Source organism: Onychostoma macrolepis, chromosome 13, assembly GCF_012432095.1.
Source record: "Onychostoma macrolepis isolate SWU-2019 chromosome 13, ASM1243209v1, whole genome shotgun sequence".
NCBI classification, from domain to species: domain Eukaryota; kingdom Metazoa; phylum Chordata; class Actinopteri; order Cypriniformes; family Cyprinidae; genus Onychostoma; species Onychostoma macrolepis.
Window position 1 is genome coordinate 25,384,832 of NC_081167.1, and position 17,878 is coordinate 25,402,709.

Below are 17,878 nucleotides of genomic sequence, written 5' to 3' on the forward strand. Positions count from 1 at the left end.
AGAATTTATACTGTAGGGATGGTCATTTATTCAAACTCAAATGTAAATATTCTAATATTTTGAGATACTGATTTTTGACTTTCATGAGCTGTAAGCTCTAATCATCAAAATTAAAAGAAATAAACATTTGAAATATATCAGTCTGTGTGTAATGAATGAATATAATATACAAGTTTCACTTTTTGAATGGAATTAGTGAAATAAATCAACTTTTTGATGATATTCTAATTATATGACCAGCACCTGTATGTGTGTGTGTGTGTGTGTGTGTGTGTGTGTGTGTGTGTGTGTGTGTATTTTTTGAAAACAGTTATTTTAAATTGTAGTAATATTTCACAATATTGCTGTTTGTCCTGATCAGTAGTGTATTTGTCAGAAAGATTAAATCTGTATGTGCTGTTTGTGTCATTTTTCAGCTCATACAAACACCTGATTGGAGGTCTTGAAGACGTATCCAACAAAGGCGGTGAAGACGCAGAGGCAAAAGCAAAGTAGGTGAAATCATCTCTGAAGACATGTTATTATTATGTTTTCTTCCCCCAGGTCCATTTATACAGGTGCATCTCAATAAATTAGAATGTCATGAAAAAGTTCATTTTTTCTTGTAACTTATTTCAAAAAGTGAAACTTTCATATATTTTAGATTCATTACATGTAAAGTAAAACATTTCAAAAGTTTTTTTTTGTTTTAATTTGGATGATTAGAGCTTACGGCTCATGAAAGTCAAAAATCAGTATCTCAAAATATTAGAATATTTACATTTGAGTTTGAATAAATGACCATCCCTACAGTATAAATTCTGGGTATCTCTTGTTCTTTGAAACCACAATAATGGGGAACACTGCTGACTTGGCAATGATCCAGAAGATGAACATTGACACCCTCCACAAAGAGGGTAAGTCACAGAAGGTCATTACTGAAAGGTGTGGCTGTTTACAGAGTGCTGTATCAAAGCATATTAAATGCAAAGTTGACTGGAAGGAAGAATTTGGGTAGGAAAAGGTGGACAAGCAACAGGGATGACCGCAAGCTTGAGAATACAGTCAAGCAAAGCCGATTCAAACACTTGGGAGAGCTTCACAAGGAGAGAACTGAAGCTGGAGTCAGTGCATCAAGAGTCACCACGCTCAGACGTCTTCAGGAAAAGGGCTACCAAGCCACTTCTGAACCAGAGACAACGTCAGAAGCATCTTAACTGGGCTGTGGAGAAAAAGAACTGGGCTGTTGCTCAGTGGTCCAAAGTCCTCTTTTCAGATGAAAGTAAATTTTACATTTCATTTGGAAATCAAGGTCCCAGAGTCTGAAGGAAGAGTGGAGAGGCACAGAATCCATGTTGCTTGAAGTCCAGTGTGAAGTTTCCACAGTCAGTGATGATTTGGGCTGCCATGTCATCTGCTGGTGCTGGTCCACTGTGTTTTCTGATGTCCACAGTCAACGCAGCCATCTACCAGGAAATTTTAGAGCACTTCATGCTTCCTTCTGTTGACAAGCTTTATGGAGATGCTGATTTCATTTTCCAGCAGGACTTGGCACCTGCCCACACTGCCAAAGGTACCAAAAGCTGGTTTAATGACCATGGTGGTACTGTGCTTGATTGGCCGGCAAACTCACCAGACCTGAACCCCATAGAGAATCTATGGGGTATTGTCAAGAGGAAGATGAGAGACACCAGACCCAACAATGCAGTTGAGTTGAAGGCCACTGTCAAAGAAACCTGGGCTTCCATACCACCTCAGCAGTGCCACAAACTGATCACCTCCATGCCATGCCGAATTGAGTAATTAAAGCAAAAGGAGCCCCTACCAAGTATTGAGTACATATACAGTAAATGAACATACTTTCCAGAAGGCCAACAATTCACTAAAAATGTTTTTTTATGAAGTATTCTAATTTGTTGAGATAGTGAATTGATGGGTTTTTGTTAAATGTGAGCCTAAATCATCACAATTAAAAGAACCAAAGACTTAAACTACTTCAGTCTGTGTGCATTGAATTTATTTAATACACAAGTTTCACAGTTTGAGTTGAATTACTGAAATAAATTTTTCCACGACATTCTAATTTATTGAGATGCACCTGTAATATTTTTTCATTATCACTTCATCACCACAAGGAAAATTTCTCTTTTTATGATATGACATAACACTATCAAAAGTATTGTGGACAGTGTGTTAGTTGAGTTAGTAGTGTCATGTCCACATCAGTTTGTGTAGAATCTGATGCATATTGCACAGAAAAAATTGCTCCATTAATCTGTTGGCTTTTTTACAATTTCTAAATGTGAACTGGGTTCATCAGTTGGTAAGTGATGAGAAACAAAGTCATATTTACAGGCTTCCAAGCTGTTACAGTCCACTGTATTTGCCAGTTTGTTCAAGGCATTACGTTTCTGAAAGATATTCAGTTTTGATTTTTGTTCAGTTGAGTTTTGTTTGAGATGCAAGATTTTGTTGAGCACAGGGTTATGCTACCATTCAAAAGATTGTGGTCAGTAAGATATTTTAAGGTTTTTTTAAAGAAGTCTCTTATGCTCATCAAGGCTGTTTTATGTGAACAAAAATACAGCAAAAACTGTTCAAAAATAGATTTTAAAATAACTTTAAAATACTGAATTATTCAAGTGATGTTTTCAATTTTAATATATTTTCAAATGTAATGTATTTCTGTGATGCAAAGCTGTATTTTCAGCATCATTGCTCCAGTCTTCAGTGTCACATGATCCTTCAGAACTCATTCTAATATGAAGATTTGATGCCCAAGAAACATTTTCTTATTATTAGCAGTGTTGAAAACAGCTGTGCTGCTTAATATTTATGTACAAACCTTGATACATTTTTTTTTCAGGATACTTTGATGAATAGAAAGTTAAAAAGAACAACATTTATTCGAAATATAAATCTTTTGTAACATTTGTACAAATGTCTTTCCTGTCACTTTTCATCAATCGAATGCATCCTTAATAATGAATAAAAGAAAGAATGAATAAATAAATCTTACTGACTCCAAACTTGTCAACGGTAGCCTATGTCTGATTAGGTTGGTACTACTAACATGCAAAAGTCTAGCAACAAAGGCAACAATTACAATGCAGTTTTCAAAGGGCAGCTCAAGGATGTTTACTGTAACTCTAGAGCTGTAAAGCAGAAAAGGCTGTGCTAGCATGCAGAAGACATGTTATATAAGAACCAGCAACTGTTCATGATCTGAAGAAACATGATGAGAAAGCGATGCAATCATTGTGCGGCGATGAGAAAATAATCCGCTCAGAGAAATGTGAAACCTTATCACATTTCATAGAGAGAATATCAGACACTGAGAGAGAGAAAGAGGGATTCTGGGATAGTTCAGAAACTCATTTCCCACTTCAAAAATCCCTTCTGTGTCATATCTGAACCAAAATAGAAACTTTTCCTCCTCTTATCTGCTCATCTGCAATGTAAATGATCTCCTATGAATAATGAAGAGGTGTCTGTAGCCTGTGTGACTGTCATAGATTAAAGCTTATTAAGACACATCTGCAGCTGTCACCTCCTGCACTGCGTCCCCTGTGATCCAAACTACAAACCTGTAAATAAATCTCCAGCTGCCATGCTGACAGATAGAGAACACTCTAATGAGACGAGTGCGTGCAGCTCTCCTGTACTTAAGGTGTCATTTCTGCATCACTAGTAGCACCAAACAGAAAAGCAAAATATTGACTCTTATCAAGTTTTGAATACTCCTCTTGACTTCATATTAAAATATATATGCAGTGTGTGTGTGTATATGTGTTTAAATACCAGTCATAAGTAGCACGGATATATTTGTAGAAATAACCAACAATACATTGTATGGGTCAAAATAATCGATTTTTCTTTTATGCCAAAAATCATTAGGATATTAAATAAAGATCATGTTGCATGAAGATATTTTGTAAATTTCCCACCATAAATATATCAAAACTTAATTTTTGATTAGTAATATGCATTGCTAAGAACTTCATTTGGACAACTTTATAGGCGATTTTCTCAATATTTAGTGTTTTTTTTTTTTTTTTTTTTGCACCCTCGGATTCCAGATTTTCAAATAGTTGTATCTCAGCCAATTATTGTCCTATCCTAACAAACCATACATCAATGGATTTATTCAGCTAATTTATTCATGCAATTCAAATTTTAAAAAAATTGACCCTTATGACTGGTTTTGTGGTCATGGGTCACATATATATAAATGCGCAATAATGCATGTACAATTGATATCAAGCCATTGCAAATACAGAAGAATCAAAAATATCACCAAATTTATTAAAATATTTGTTTGTTTACTTATTTAAAATGTTGCCATATTTTACTTTTTATTTGATTACCTTATAAATTATTTTTTAACTTTTAACCTATTAATTTAAATATTTATAATTTCATTTATTTTTTATTATTATTAATCATAGTACAAATACTTTTTACTGATCCTTCCATTTAAAAATACACTTTTAGTTGCAGTAATGCACATACGATGGAAATCAAGGCATTGCAAAATACAGTATACAGTACACTCTCCATAAAGAACCTATAAAGCTCCATATTGCCACCTTGTGGTCAAATTAAATTAACTATTTGACCAATAATGAATTAGAGAAACCATGAGCCTGGAGCATCACACGTGCTTAATCAGCAGTGTCTTCCAGGTTTATACTTTAATCAAAGCAGTTTGAAAACTGATTTTGTTGATTCCTCAGGCATAAAATATCAGTAAATTGTCCAGCAGAAATGTGAAATTCATGTCAGTGTTGCTAGGTGCCAGAACTTTCTATCAGCATGCATGAGCACAAAGAAGGCTGCAAGCTAGCACCAGTGTCAGAAATTTCACTCCCTGATGGTTACACACACACACAAATGCCTGTTTCCACCTTGAGAGTTTTAATCTCAATTATGCTTCGGTTGATTGACTTGCGACATGCATTTGAATGCAGGGGATGTTTTCAGATGGCTGGAAGGGCTGAAAGATGGATTAAAAAGTCACCTTGTGCAATCCAAATTTATTAAAATATCTATTAAAATATTTATCAGATTTTAAATATATTCTTTTACTTAATATTATTAAGTATTATTTAAAAAAATAATAATAATTGACCTATTTTACTTTATTTTGACTGGGTGTTTGACACTCTCATTGTAGAATCTGCCAGCTCTGCAGCTGGTGTGAAACATTAAACATCTCCAGCTTGCAGCTGAAGAATGAATTTCTTCTGTTTATAGTTTTAGCGAGGAGTTTTGGCTTGTATTCATGCCTCTTTCCAAAACTGCACTCTTGTTTGTGTATTGCAGACCATGCCAGCGCAGCACATTTCTGACCCTGCCAGCCTAATAACTGATTATGTGAAAAGGATTGAATAATATCTAAAGTACGCTTTGTGTATGTGCGCTGGATTTTAGGACCCTTGGCAGTGTGCATGGAAAATCGTAACCTCTGTGACACAGCAAAGTGGTTTTTGCCAAGCTAAATAGCAGTTCAATCGTGTCATTGGCCATGGCTCAAGCGAAGGGATTTGATTGGCCAGTTCTGCATCATGGGCTCGTATAAGCACTCTGACTGGAGGAAAATATGACAGTATCACAGGTCACAGACATCCAGCAGCATTTTATTTGCAATGTTACAGAATCTTTATGTCATTCTGACCTCTGATAAATCATCTGTATGATTGCAAACATCAGTGGTGAACAAAAATATTTTTATGAAGGTGAGCTGATGCAAACTTCATGATCTTCACAGCCAAAACCCTGTTGGTTGCATTCAAAATAAAATATTATATTATAACAACTAAAAGTAACCCATAATTGTTTCCATAATTGTAAATTTTTTTATCCCATTTTTTGGGGTTATAACAGACAGTAAATAAAAAATAAAAAAAATAGTCAAATTTAGACTCAATGAGGTACGTTTACCTTGCCCTTCAGGACTTAAAACTAAAACAATACTAATACTAATAATAATTGGCTAGTGAAGGAAAAGCAACCACCCAGCACATATGTAAATAATCCTGTTTAAATAAAACTGTTTAGTTACTATTCAATACTGTTTAAAAAGTATCCCAGAATGCACCTTATGAAGTTTCAGAATACATCTTGCTTGTGCAGTGCTGTGATCTAGACAAAGGGTGATGAAAATTACATGAGTTTTGATTTGCTCATCATGATTTGGGTTGCCCCTCTAGACAGACTACAATTTTTCTTCCATTCACTTTTCTTCTGCTTGTTTAAATGCAGATACGAGGCAGAGAATGCATTCTTCTCCAACATAAACCTGTCTGACTTCAACATCATTGACACTCTTGGCGTTGGAGGATTTGGCCGTGTTGAGCTGGTAACACACTCATGTTTTCAGTGCAATATGTTTTTATTATGTAGAAGTGTGCATTTTTCTCCAAATTATGATGTCAATGTGGATTTTTGATCATATTGTGTATTTCAATCATAGTTAACAATATTATAGTTGTTCATTCAGATATAATTGTGTGTGTGACAAATAAAAAGTTGAAGTAATAGTTGAAGTAACTTCCCTTGTTTTGTACTCAGGTGCAGCTCAAGAGTGACGAGATGAAGACATTTGCGATGAAGATCCTAAAGAAACGTCACATTGTGGACACGAGACAGCAGGAGCACATCCGCTCGGAGAAACTGATCATGCAGGAGGCACATTCAGACTTCATAGTCAGGTACCTCCAGTGGCCTGCACCTACTACTACATTACACATCAGTGATTTATATCCAGTGTTATTTTAGTGTCAGTGGTATATTGTTGTAGTTTTTGTTATATTTTGAATTAGATTTTATTTTTATATTTTACATGTTTACATGAGTTTAAGTAATTTTGTTGAGTTTTTATTCTATTTAGTTTTTAAGTTTGTAGTTTTAGTTTATTTTAGTTGTTTCAGTATTTAGGAATTTTGCCTTGGCAACTAGCTGAAATATATATATTTTTTTAATGGTTTAATTTTAGTTATTGATAACAATCCATTTTGTTCCTATGGGCCTCTTTGGTCACTTTTTACATTTCTAATTTTAAAAATTTTTGCTACATTGTAATGAGATGACACTTGGTGACTTATGTCGAATTAGCTATGTGAACACACACACACACACAAAAAAACATTCATGGACATGATTCAGATATGGTAAAGGGTCGAAAAATTGTAGCCGTGGTCAAAAATGACAGACATAGAAAATTAATGAAAAAATATCAACTTAATGGCAAAATAGGTAATAAAAATTGTATAAATAGCATAGTATCATAAAATCTCCCCAAAATTCTAAATAATAATAAAAAAATATTATTGAACTAGTGAACTAAAAAAATATATTAGATAGATTTTTCTGGAAAAAGAACCTTACGTACATTAAGGTATTTTTTGCTTTGACATCAGAAGTGTGACAACGTGAAAATACATCAACTCTTGAATCTGTAGAATGGCATTTTGACTGTCTTCCTCTTGTTTTCTTAGACTCTATAGGACGTTTAAGGACAGTAAGTACCTCTATATGCTAATGGAGGCGTGTTTAGGTGGAGAACTGTGGACTATTCTCAGAGACAGGTGAGACCTGTCAGTTCTCTCTAGATCAATGTGTTTTCATACAGTTGCTGTCTGAATTTCAACAACACAACAGTCCTGTTTCTTTCCTAATCACAGGGGAAACTTTGATGATTCAACTACACGCTTTTACACGGCATGTGTGGTGGAGGCGTTCGCTTACCTGCATTCCAAAGGCATCATATACAGAGACCTCAAACCAGAGAACCTGATCCTAGACCATAGAGGCTACGCCAAACTGGTGAGGACAGTAAAGACATTGAGTATGGGCACCCAGTACTCGCCTTCTAGTAGTTTCATGAGGATAAAAAGACAATAATAGCCTGCAGTCACCTAGAACATTGTGCTTCTTTATTGAACAGTACCTCAAAAAGTATTTGGAGACTGAATCTACATTTAAGAGTGTATTAATGTTATTACATTAGATAATTCACCCCCATGCCATTCCAAACCAGTATGATGTTTTTAGTTTTTTTTTTGTAACAAAAGATATTTTGATGAATTCTGAATGAATTCAAAATGATTCAAAACCGTATATTTTGGATTACACAGAAGAAATTAATTCATACAGGTTTGGAACAACATGAGAATGAGTACATAATGGTTCTCATTTTTGGATGGACTGTACCTTTAAAGAATTCAGATTTTGCTTCTGTCAAAGGAGACTCAAGCATGAAAATTAAAATCTTGGGTAAATCTTTTAAAGGTGGATTTTGGCTTTGCTAAGAAGATCGGCTTTGGGAAGAAGACGTGGACATTCTGTGGTACACCAGAGTACGTGGCTCCAGAGATCATCCTGAATAAAGGTCATGACATTTCTGCAGATTACTGGTCCCTCGGCATCCTCATGTACGAGCTGCTGACCGGCAGGTAAGAAACAGAGCTTCATGTGTTTAAAAATACTTTTTCAGATCGATTACACATGATTAAAGTATTAGGATTCATAATTTATACTACACATGCAATGGTTTTTAATTAAGTTTTTCCTCTTTATTTTTCAGTCCTCCTTTTTCAGGACCGGATCCAATGAAAACATACAACATCATTCTTAGAGGCATCGACATGATAGAATTCCCTAAAAAAATTACCAAAAATGCTGCCAATCTCATCAAAAAGCTATGCAGGTATGTCCATCTCTGTAAAACCCATTGGCTTTCTATTAGCAGTTCTTGGTAATGCAGATTTCCCTTTTCTTCTTCTTAGAGACACGCCATCTGAAAGATTAGGAAACTTGAAAAACGGCGTCAAAGACATCCAGAAGCACAAGTGAGTTTGATATTTGCTTTAAAACTTGAACATGAAAAATATGCTGATATAGTTTTATGAATCGTCTCATGTAATGAACATGTTTGCAGATGGTTTGAAGGGTTTAACTGGGACGGATTGAGGAAGGGGACACTGACGCCCCCCATCATCCCTAATGTAAGTGCTTACACTCATGCAAGGCAGATTTTACACTGATGTTAGGCCAGAAACATACTCTATGCAAGTACTTTATGCATTATAGGGTTTTTACTGTAATGGTCACAAATCTTAAAGGGATAGTTCACCCAAAAATGAAAATTCTGTCATTAATTATTCACCCTCATCTTGTTCCAAACCCAAAAGAACTTCATTCACCTTCATGAAATCTGAAAGCTTTCTGACCCTGCATATTTTTCTTAAAATAAATTAATGCTATTAAATTGTTCAAGAGTGACAGTGAAGATGTTTATAATGTTACAAACGATTTATATTTCAAATGAATGTCAAATAAATTCTTGGCCACCAAATCAGCATATTAGAAAGAATTCTGAAGGATCATGTGACACTGAAGAATGGAGTAATGATGCTGAAAATTCAGCTTTGCATCACAGGAATTAATTACATTTTAAAATATATTAACACAGAAAACAGTTATTTTAAATTTGAATATTATTTCACAATATTACTGTTTTTATTGAATTTTTTATCAAATAAATGCAGCCTTGGTGAGCAAAAGAGACTTTAAAAGCAGAAGTGTATAAATGTATAACTCGCATGCTAACAGTTTTTTTTATTTTTATTTTTTTGCAGTTAACATCATCCACGGACACCAGTAACTTTGATAGCTTTCCTGAGGACAATGAAGACCCACCGCCTGATGATAACTCAGGCTGGGACACAGACTTCTAAACAGGCTTAAGCACACGTGTCGTGCACACAGACACACAACACTGCTCACATGGGACGTCTGCACTACTGGATGGACGGGAGGAGAAATGTGGGAAGAAGCGGAAGGAGAAGAGGTGGATGAAATGAAGTGACTCTAAAAGGACTGTCGAGACCCGGATACAAAACATGAATCTCTTGCGTGAGCACGTGTCTGTGTGCGTGTTCACCACTGACCCATGATAACCACCTTTACTGTGAGCTGACTGAGGAGACAGTCCATGTAGGGAAAAGCTTGTGACCTCAGCGATTTGTTCTTCTCCCTGATTGGCTGCAAACTCTTCATTCACCGATCCGTGTGCAGACTACTCGAAAGAAGACGCAGGAGTCCAGACAGACCTGAATGTTGCTCTTAAAGTAATACTCGTTCGTTATAGCACATGTACATAATAGCATAGCATCACTACCCTGTGAAACTCACACATACGCCGGCGTTATCTGTCACATGCATTACACTCTTCAAACACACAGACATCATACACACAGACATCTTCTCGCCTCTCTTCGCTGTTTATTTATTGTCCTGGCGGACGGCCATTACGGTTTATGATATTCTGAGCCCAGCGCTGGTCTTCTCAAACTTCATCCCAAGAAATGATGTGCCTCAAATTCATAGCTCCATTAATAGTGTACTGTATTTATTGTCTCAGATTTATAAGAATTAGGAGATAAGTACTGACCACTGTGAACGGCCAGATTTGAAACAGGAACAGAGTGTCATTAAAACAGGAACGGATGTGGGATTGGTTTTCCTTCTATGGCCATTCTTAAATTGAAATGCAGGTACAACATAATCCAGAGATTCAGCTGTATCAGATCATGAACAGTATTAGTGCCTTAAATCAACGGCATTCTGCGACGTTCCTCTTGCTGCATGTCAGAATACGATCCCTTCAGCCTGCTGCTGTCCATCAGATGCTGTCTGTCTAGTTGTTGTTTTTTTTACACAATAAAGCAACTGTTTTAGACACTCCCTGTGTCCTCACATGATCTGCCACTGTCTTTTATGGATCTGAAATGTTCAAAATGTGATTTTTCTTTTTTTATTTAGGAAATTATTTCTTTTAAAAATGTAATTTATTTCTGTGATTCTGTTCATTTTCAGCATCTTTACTCCAGTCTTCGGTGTCACATGATCTTTCAGAAAACATTCTAATATGCGGATTTTTGCTGCTCAAGAATATATTATTATTATTATATTTATTTGAAGTTTGACAACACTTGCTCATTCAAAATTCACCTTTTTTATAGGTCATGAGGGTTAGTAAATTATATTACATTTTTTGGGGTGAAGTGGTACTTTAAGGACATATATTTCACTCCAAAATCAAAAGAATAAATATAATCAATTAAATTCTGCAAAAAGAAATTTAAGTCTAACTTTAGGTCCAATATATATATATATATATATATATTATTTTTTTTTTTTTTGCATTGTGACATACATTTTCATATGCCTATGGACGTTTTATTGTTTTAGTTTTGATATTTGTGTTTGTGAGTGTGTGTGTGTTTTATGTTGATGATTCTCCACTGACACTATACCAGTCAAAAGTTAATTAAGATTTTTAATGTTTTTGAAAGTCTCTTATGCTGACCAAGGCCATATTTATTTGATTTAAAATGCTGTAAAACGGTAATATTGAGAAATGTTATTACAATTTAAAATAAATGTTTTCTGTTTTAATATAATCTAAAATGCAATTTACTCATTTAAATATACGTTATATATAAACTGATTTGGTGGAAACATTTTTATAATTATCAATGTTGAACAGTTGTACTACTTAAAATATTTGTGAAACCCGTGACAGTAAATCCATTTCTAATGTAACAAAATATTTCTTTTTCAAATAAATGCTGTTCTTTTGAACTCTATATTTTATCAAAGAATCCTGACAAAAATGTATCACTGTTTCCACAAAAATCCTAAGCAGCAAAATCTATTTTTTGTAACAATGACAATAATGCCCGTCATTAATAATTAAGCAGCAAATCAGCATATTAGAATGATTTCTGAAGGATCATGTGACACCGAAGACTGGAATGATGCTGCAAATTCAGCTTTATATCACAGGAATAAATAACATTTGAAAATATATTCAAATAGAAAACATTTATTTTACATTTTAACTTTTTAGCAATATTACCATTTTATATGTTTAATCAAATAAATTACTTCTTTTAAAAGCATAAAAAAATCTTAATTATTTCAAGATTAATTAGTGACCAGTAGTGTATATTCCCTTTACTATATTACAAATACACTGTATTAGTAAGCAATACTGTAAAATAGTTTATATTTAAATTAGCATAGGCATAACATCAAATACTTGGGTAAAAAAATGGGCAGGGATTATATATGGTGTTAAATGTCCTAAAGGCTTCATTTATAATATTCTTTATTTCCTTTTGGAATGAAATATAACCAAAACATGTTCTTGTTCTTGAGACTTTCATATTTTCCTTGCTTCTCCTCTCTGAGCACATCCTTAGTGACAGAACAAGGGTAGGACCTCAAATTTGATTATTTACTGCAATTAAATTACAATTTGTCTGGCATCACCAGAGGATATGATGATGATCTGCTGTTTTCACGCAGAAAAGGCCATCTAGGCTAGATCTGCTTACTCTGGAGAAATGAGTCTCCCAGACACTGAAATTAGAAACGAGTTTCATGGTAAGTTCAGTGTGCAGTCAGGCAGAGACATTCAGCCTCAAAGCAGAAATAACTTCAGATTCATTTGTTCCATCATTAATGAATTTGCATATAAATATGCTACAGGCAATAACCATACCGAAACTAACAAAAAAAGTTGAATGTTTTTTTTTATGATTATTTTTTCTATTTATTTTTCTAGACCTATCACTTGTCTTATTCATTAATGTTCCATGTATAAAGGGAATGCTGAGAGCCTCTACTAAAAGTTATGCTGTTAAAATAATGAGAAGCCGTCTTTAAATATTCTGAACCTCAATTCTGTATTAATTACACACTCCATGCAAGATTTTTAATGATTTTTTTTAAAGCCTCATGATCTGTAGGGGGCAGCAATTCACCATTTCACACAGAAGCGCCAGCCAAACCCAGGATTCACGTGAAGAGCACTAACGGTGTCTGTTAGAGCCTAACCTACAAAAACTCACAGTCAGTGCCAGTTCTATGAAACATGAAAAAGACTCAACTGAATAGAGTTACACTTTTGTGTTCCTGTTTCAAAAATGTCTCAGCTAACCACTCATTTAATAAATTGTTACAACTAAAGTGATTTAATAATAATACAGCTGATAAAAGAACAGCAGGTGTTAGGTGTTTCCACAATGTATTCGACACCGAAATCTGATTGTTTAGCAAATATAAAGAGCGTACAATTAGGGCAATGCATGTAGTGGAAAAGGTTTTTATTCCACTTTAATTTATTCCAGTGAAACCTGTTTTTCCTCCACTTGCATTTCAGACTTGTATACTTTTATAAACTTATTATACTATAATACTATGATAGTTCAACCATCATCAAACGACTACGCTATTTATGCACCTAATGTAGACAATGCAAGCTTGGTGAATCCTGAATCCTGTTCAACTTCGTTTATATATATATATATCCACAGAAGATGCACTTCATTTCAGTGAAGAGGAAGGTCTGTTTTTATTGCAGTAAGTTAGATAAACGCGTGAAACATTAACGTGCATATTATTTTTATGTGCTGACAGAAAAATGATCAGGTTTAAGCTCTAGAGCTAGTTAACAGAGGTCTGCTGACAGGTACCGTCGTGTATAATGATATCCCTTAAATTCCACTTTAAGCACTTATAGTTGTCAGTCTGTTTCTGAGGGGGCGCGACGGTAATTACGCACAGCTATTGCGAAAGACGTATTATGATAACAAAGGCTTGGCTTCTGAATATTCATTAGGTTACGCAATAGAACGGTACGCAGCTTGATTAATATTCATGAGGTGGGGATGCTGCGCGCCTCGGCAGAACTATTTCCATCGCCTGCGCAGACATGAGTTCATCCAGCACGTCTGCGCAGGCGACGAGAGGGGCGGTGGAGAGCGTGTTTGATGCCCTCGTACAGTCATTTAAAAGGGGCGGGAATATACAAACAGTCCAGCATGTATAAAACTCTTGGAGACGCATGAAGTGCTGTGGAGTTTGGACATTATGCGTGACATACCGACAGAGAAGAACATGAGGAACATGCTCTCACTACTCACCGTTGTGACTGTTTATCTCGCGGTTTGGGGCGGAATCACTGCGGATGCTCAAGTTGGACCTGTGTTACGGAACTCCATCAGGCATCTGCCCGCAGCATCCAGTCCGAGTGACGCGGTGAGCGCGAGCCCGCGCGTTACCGGCACCGCGGACAGCCACGCTCCGGTACGTGATCACGGGATGCTGAAACGCACAGAGGATTTAAAAGGACTCAGTTTGAGATGATTTTTAAATTCCTTTGGGGTTTTATGACATGCATGTGCTTTTAAAGGAGCCGTTTAAATAAAGTTTATTGTGATGATTTACTCTTCCACAGTCGCCGCACTGCGCCGCCGATGATGAGTGCAGACTCGGTGAGTTTTGTAACGGCTCTCGCGGAGTTTGTCTCTCGTGCCGCAGGCGGAGGAAGCGCTGCGCTCGCGACGGGATGTGCTGCGCTGGAAATCGATGCATCAATGGTACATACCAGAAATCCTTTTGTGTTTTATTCATTATAGTTTGTATGAAGATTAATTCTCCCATTCGTGTCTCTCTCTCAGGTGTGTGTCAACCTGCTGATGCAGACGCTGTCGGCACGGTAGATGCCGCTCTGCCGGTTGGCAACGCGGATGAGCCAAATATGCCTGTAACACGTGGGCAGAACTTCACACATCCTAAAAGAACCACCAGCCTACCAAAACCACAGCAGCCACTCAAAGGTGTCAAATCTGTCTCTTTTTTCCCTTTCATTTTCTTTTCTTTTCTTTTCCTCTCTTCTGCTTCTCATCTTGCCTCTTCTACTCATTTCACCTCGTTTTGATTTGCTCATCTCTTCTTGTCTTTTCTCCTCATCTTCATTCTTCTTGTCTTTTCTTCTTGTCTTTCTTGTTTTCATCCTGTCTCTTCTTGTCTCATCTACTTTCTTCTTTTCTTTTCTCATCTCTTATCCATTCTTTTTCTCATCTTGCCTCTTCTCATCTCTATTATGTTCACCTTTCAACTCCTGTCTTTGTCTCTCTTTTCTCATCTACTCTCCAATATTTTGTGTCTCATCTTTCCTCTTCTCCATATTGATCTGCCTTATAATGGACTTCTTTCATCTCATCTTTCTTTCTTTTGTCTTTCCATTTCTTTCTCATCTTAGCTCATTTTTTTTCTCAGACTTTTCATCTGGTCTCTCCTCATCTTTTTTACATATCATCTCCTCTCTTTTCAGTCTCCTGTTTTCTCCTCTCATCCATTTTGCTTTGGTCTCTTCTTATCTTGTCTCTTTAAAAAAAAAAAAAAAAAAAAAATCTCCAACCTGCTTTTTTGTTACACATTTTTCATCTAGTTGTTGTCTCATCTCTTCTTAAATTCACAAGTCTGAATTCAAAACGTCCAGTACTTCTAAAATGCTTGATTTCACAAAAATCTGGAGGAGTGAACTCTGATGTGATTTATAATCTGTCAGGTGGTGAGGGCGAGACGTGTCTCAGGTCTTCGGACTGTGTGGAAGGGCTCTGCTGCGCCCGACACTTCTGGTCACGGATCTGTAAGCCCGTGCTGACGGAGGGGCAGGTGTGCACGCGTCACCGGCGGAAAGGAGCTCACAGTCTGGAGATCTTCCAGCGCTGCGATTGCGGCTCTGGCCTGACCTGCCGAGGCCAGAGAGAGAAACCTGGAGCAGAAAACCGAAACCTCCACACCTGCCAGCCGCGCTGACCCCGCAGAACCGCTCTCTGCTCCACACACACACACACACACCCACCCACCACGCGCACGCATGCAGACACACATGCAGCGGCGGCAAAGGAAAACTGATTCCATGGAAGGATGCGCCAATAAAAGGACTGATCGTATTTCCTGGACGGATGCAGAGAAACTGCACTGCAGGGATGTTTCTTGTTGTACACTCTGCTATTTAAGACTTTTTTCCCTGGGTCATCACAAAAGGCAGATTGCTTTTGTTTCCCTTTATAAGGAACTTCTTATTCTTCTTGCAGTAAATTACTGTATTGTAAATACGTAGTCAGAAATTGCACTTAACACTGAGCATATGGATCCTGTAAAAGTAGCATTTTATGATTCAAACATCAATATTGTAAATGTGCAAGCCATATGATTGAGATGGTTATCAGTACTCTATTTTTATTTCAATCAAATTGTAAAGATGTTTGTGTGATGAAAACATATAAATGATATGATAACAATTAATGGACTTTTGACAATTTGTACTGCCACAACTGCAATGTAAAGAAACCACTTAGGGAGGTTTTTAATAGTTTAACAACATACACTGTTTGCTTTATTCAGCGGGTTACGCTTCCAGCATCACTTCAACGTGACAAAAAATGCAATATATTCTGTGTAGCAAAGTCACTTTGGATAAAAAAAAAAAAAAGTTTCCTAAATGAATAAATGTAAACGTTAATGTGAAGAAGTGTCCTAATTCAATGCATAGAGCTCAGGTAGAAAACAAAAGCTGTCTATGTTTGCACGATTACCACCGAAAAAAATGTCAACTTGTATTCCAGTTTGTAAAAATAACCAAAAAAGTGCACTTTAAATGGAAGTCTTTGGACAACCTATGTACACTTTCTGCACATAGGCTTCCACTGCAAATTCATACATTTTAATGCATTTTTTTCCCCTAGAATTAAAATGTGCTGCATGACAACACATCTTTGTTATAGCCAGAAAAAAAATATATATATATTTTTGATGCAAAGTGGATGGCATGTGCAAACAAAAAACAAAGAAAAAACCCCCCCCAAAAGTATTACTCTTAACATAAAAATCTACTCTACCATGTTCCTCATGTAGTCGCCTGCTTTTTGAGCCCCTAGCGGAAGTTATCATGGCAAATAAACAAGCTCCGAGCTCTGCTGAAGAGCCGTAATCCTCTGGGTAGCCATATCCCTGTCTGCAGAAAAACACCTGACCACATGAAAGCCTGAATGGGCCCAAACAGCAGGGAAGTACAAAGCCGACAGGAGGATATCAAACGAGAAGAATCCCGAGGAAGTACAAGAGGATCAGCGGCAACAACCTTTGGTGTGTCTGGCTAACTTCTAATTAGTCCTGCAGTCAGGCCTGAATTGCAGGTTAATCATAGAGATATCTGACCCTTTAATTACTTTATTATGTAGCCTGTTTGGCACGCACACAGCATGTATAGAGCAGTATAGAGAGAGTTCAGGATTCACGACGATAAGCAACTTTATTAGTCTGTAGTTGATGGCACGAAAAACACAATAGTTCACCCAAAACTTACTCGCCTTTATGTCATTCCAAACCTGTATAAGTTTCGTTCTTATGTTGAACACAAAATATGATATTTTGAAGAACCAAATAGCTGCTGGTCCCCATTGACATCCATAGTAGGGAAAGAAATACTATGGAAGTCAATCAACTGTTTGATTTCCAGCATTCTTCAAAAGATCTTCTTTTATGTTCAACATAAGAAAGAAACTCATACAGGTTTGGAACGACATGAGGGTGACAACATTTTCATTTTCACTTAAATGTTTTGCACCTGATCAATACAGTTGATTGACCTGAAGCTATCCACCTTTTTCTTCAACGCGGAAGTAAGCCTATGGGTGAGACTTCCGGTTCATTAGCCGCTATAGGTAAATAACGAGGAGAATAACTACGAGCAGTAAACGGTAAAACTGTTTGCACTACAAACCAGTGTGTTCATAATTAAGATAATACATTAAAATAATATGATAACACACACCAATTGTCAATATCAAGCAGCAAAACGAACTGTTTTGTTCAGCTAAAAATAGCTGGACGCGGATAAGACCGGAAGCTAGACCCATAGAATTTACAAATGGCCCATTTTTACGGCAAGAAAAAGGTGGATAATCATGACTGAAATACAGTGCACTTAAAGGGACAGTTCACCCAAATATAATTTTTCTGTCAACTCACCCTT

At 36.4% G+C, this 17,878-nt stretch overlaps 2 protein-coding genes across 6 annotated transcripts in view; both read left to right on the plus strand.

Annotated features, from left to right (window-relative positions):
• Positions 1 to 11,570, plus strand: part of prkg1a (protein kinase cGMP-dependent 1a) — an 86,401-nt gene extending 74,831 nt beyond the window's left edge. For 2 of the 5 annotated variants that reach the window (XM_058795636.1, XM_058795634.1), the window contains 10 exons: positions 417 to 491; positions 6,244 to 6,340; positions 6,553 to 6,692; positions 7,479 to 7,568; positions 7,665 to 7,806; positions 8,272 to 8,435; positions 8,567 to 8,689; positions 8,769 to 8,831; positions 8,921 to 8,987; positions 9,621 to 11,569. In XM_058795636.1, coding sequence (XP_058651619.1) covers positions 417 to 491; positions 6,244 to 6,340; positions 6,553 to 6,692; positions 7,479 to 7,568; positions 7,665 to 7,806; positions 8,272 to 8,435; positions 8,567 to 8,689; positions 8,769 to 8,831; positions 8,921 to 8,987; positions 9,621 to 9,719 — 1,060 coding nt within the window. In that variant the 3' untranslated portion in view covers positions 9,720 to 11,569. Of the gene's footprint in view, positions 1 to 416; positions 492 to 6,243; positions 6,341 to 6,552; positions 6,693 to 7,478; positions 7,569 to 7,664; positions 7,807 to 8,271; positions 8,436 to 8,566; positions 8,690 to 8,768; positions 8,832 to 8,920; positions 8,988 to 9,620 lie in introns of all 5 variants that reach the window. The other 3 variants (XM_058795637.1, XM_058795635.1, XM_058795638.1) reach the window with 3 other exon arrangements.
• Positions 11,571 to 13,752: 2,182 nt separating this feature from the next.
• Positions 13,753 to 16,289, plus strand: dkk1a (dickkopf WNT signaling pathway inhibitor 1a). Its single transcript, XM_058795641.1, has 4 exons — positions 13,753 to 14,139; positions 14,291 to 14,432; positions 14,514 to 14,672; positions 15,407 to 16,289. Exons 1-4 carry the CDS (start codon positions 13,924 to 13,926, stop codon positions 15,655 to 15,657), a joined length of 768 nt encoding a protein of 255 aa, XP_058651624.1. The 5' UTR covers positions 13,753 to 13,923; the 3' UTR covers positions 15,658 to 16,289.
• The last annotated feature ends 1,589 nt before the right edge of the window (positions 16,290 to 17,878 follow it).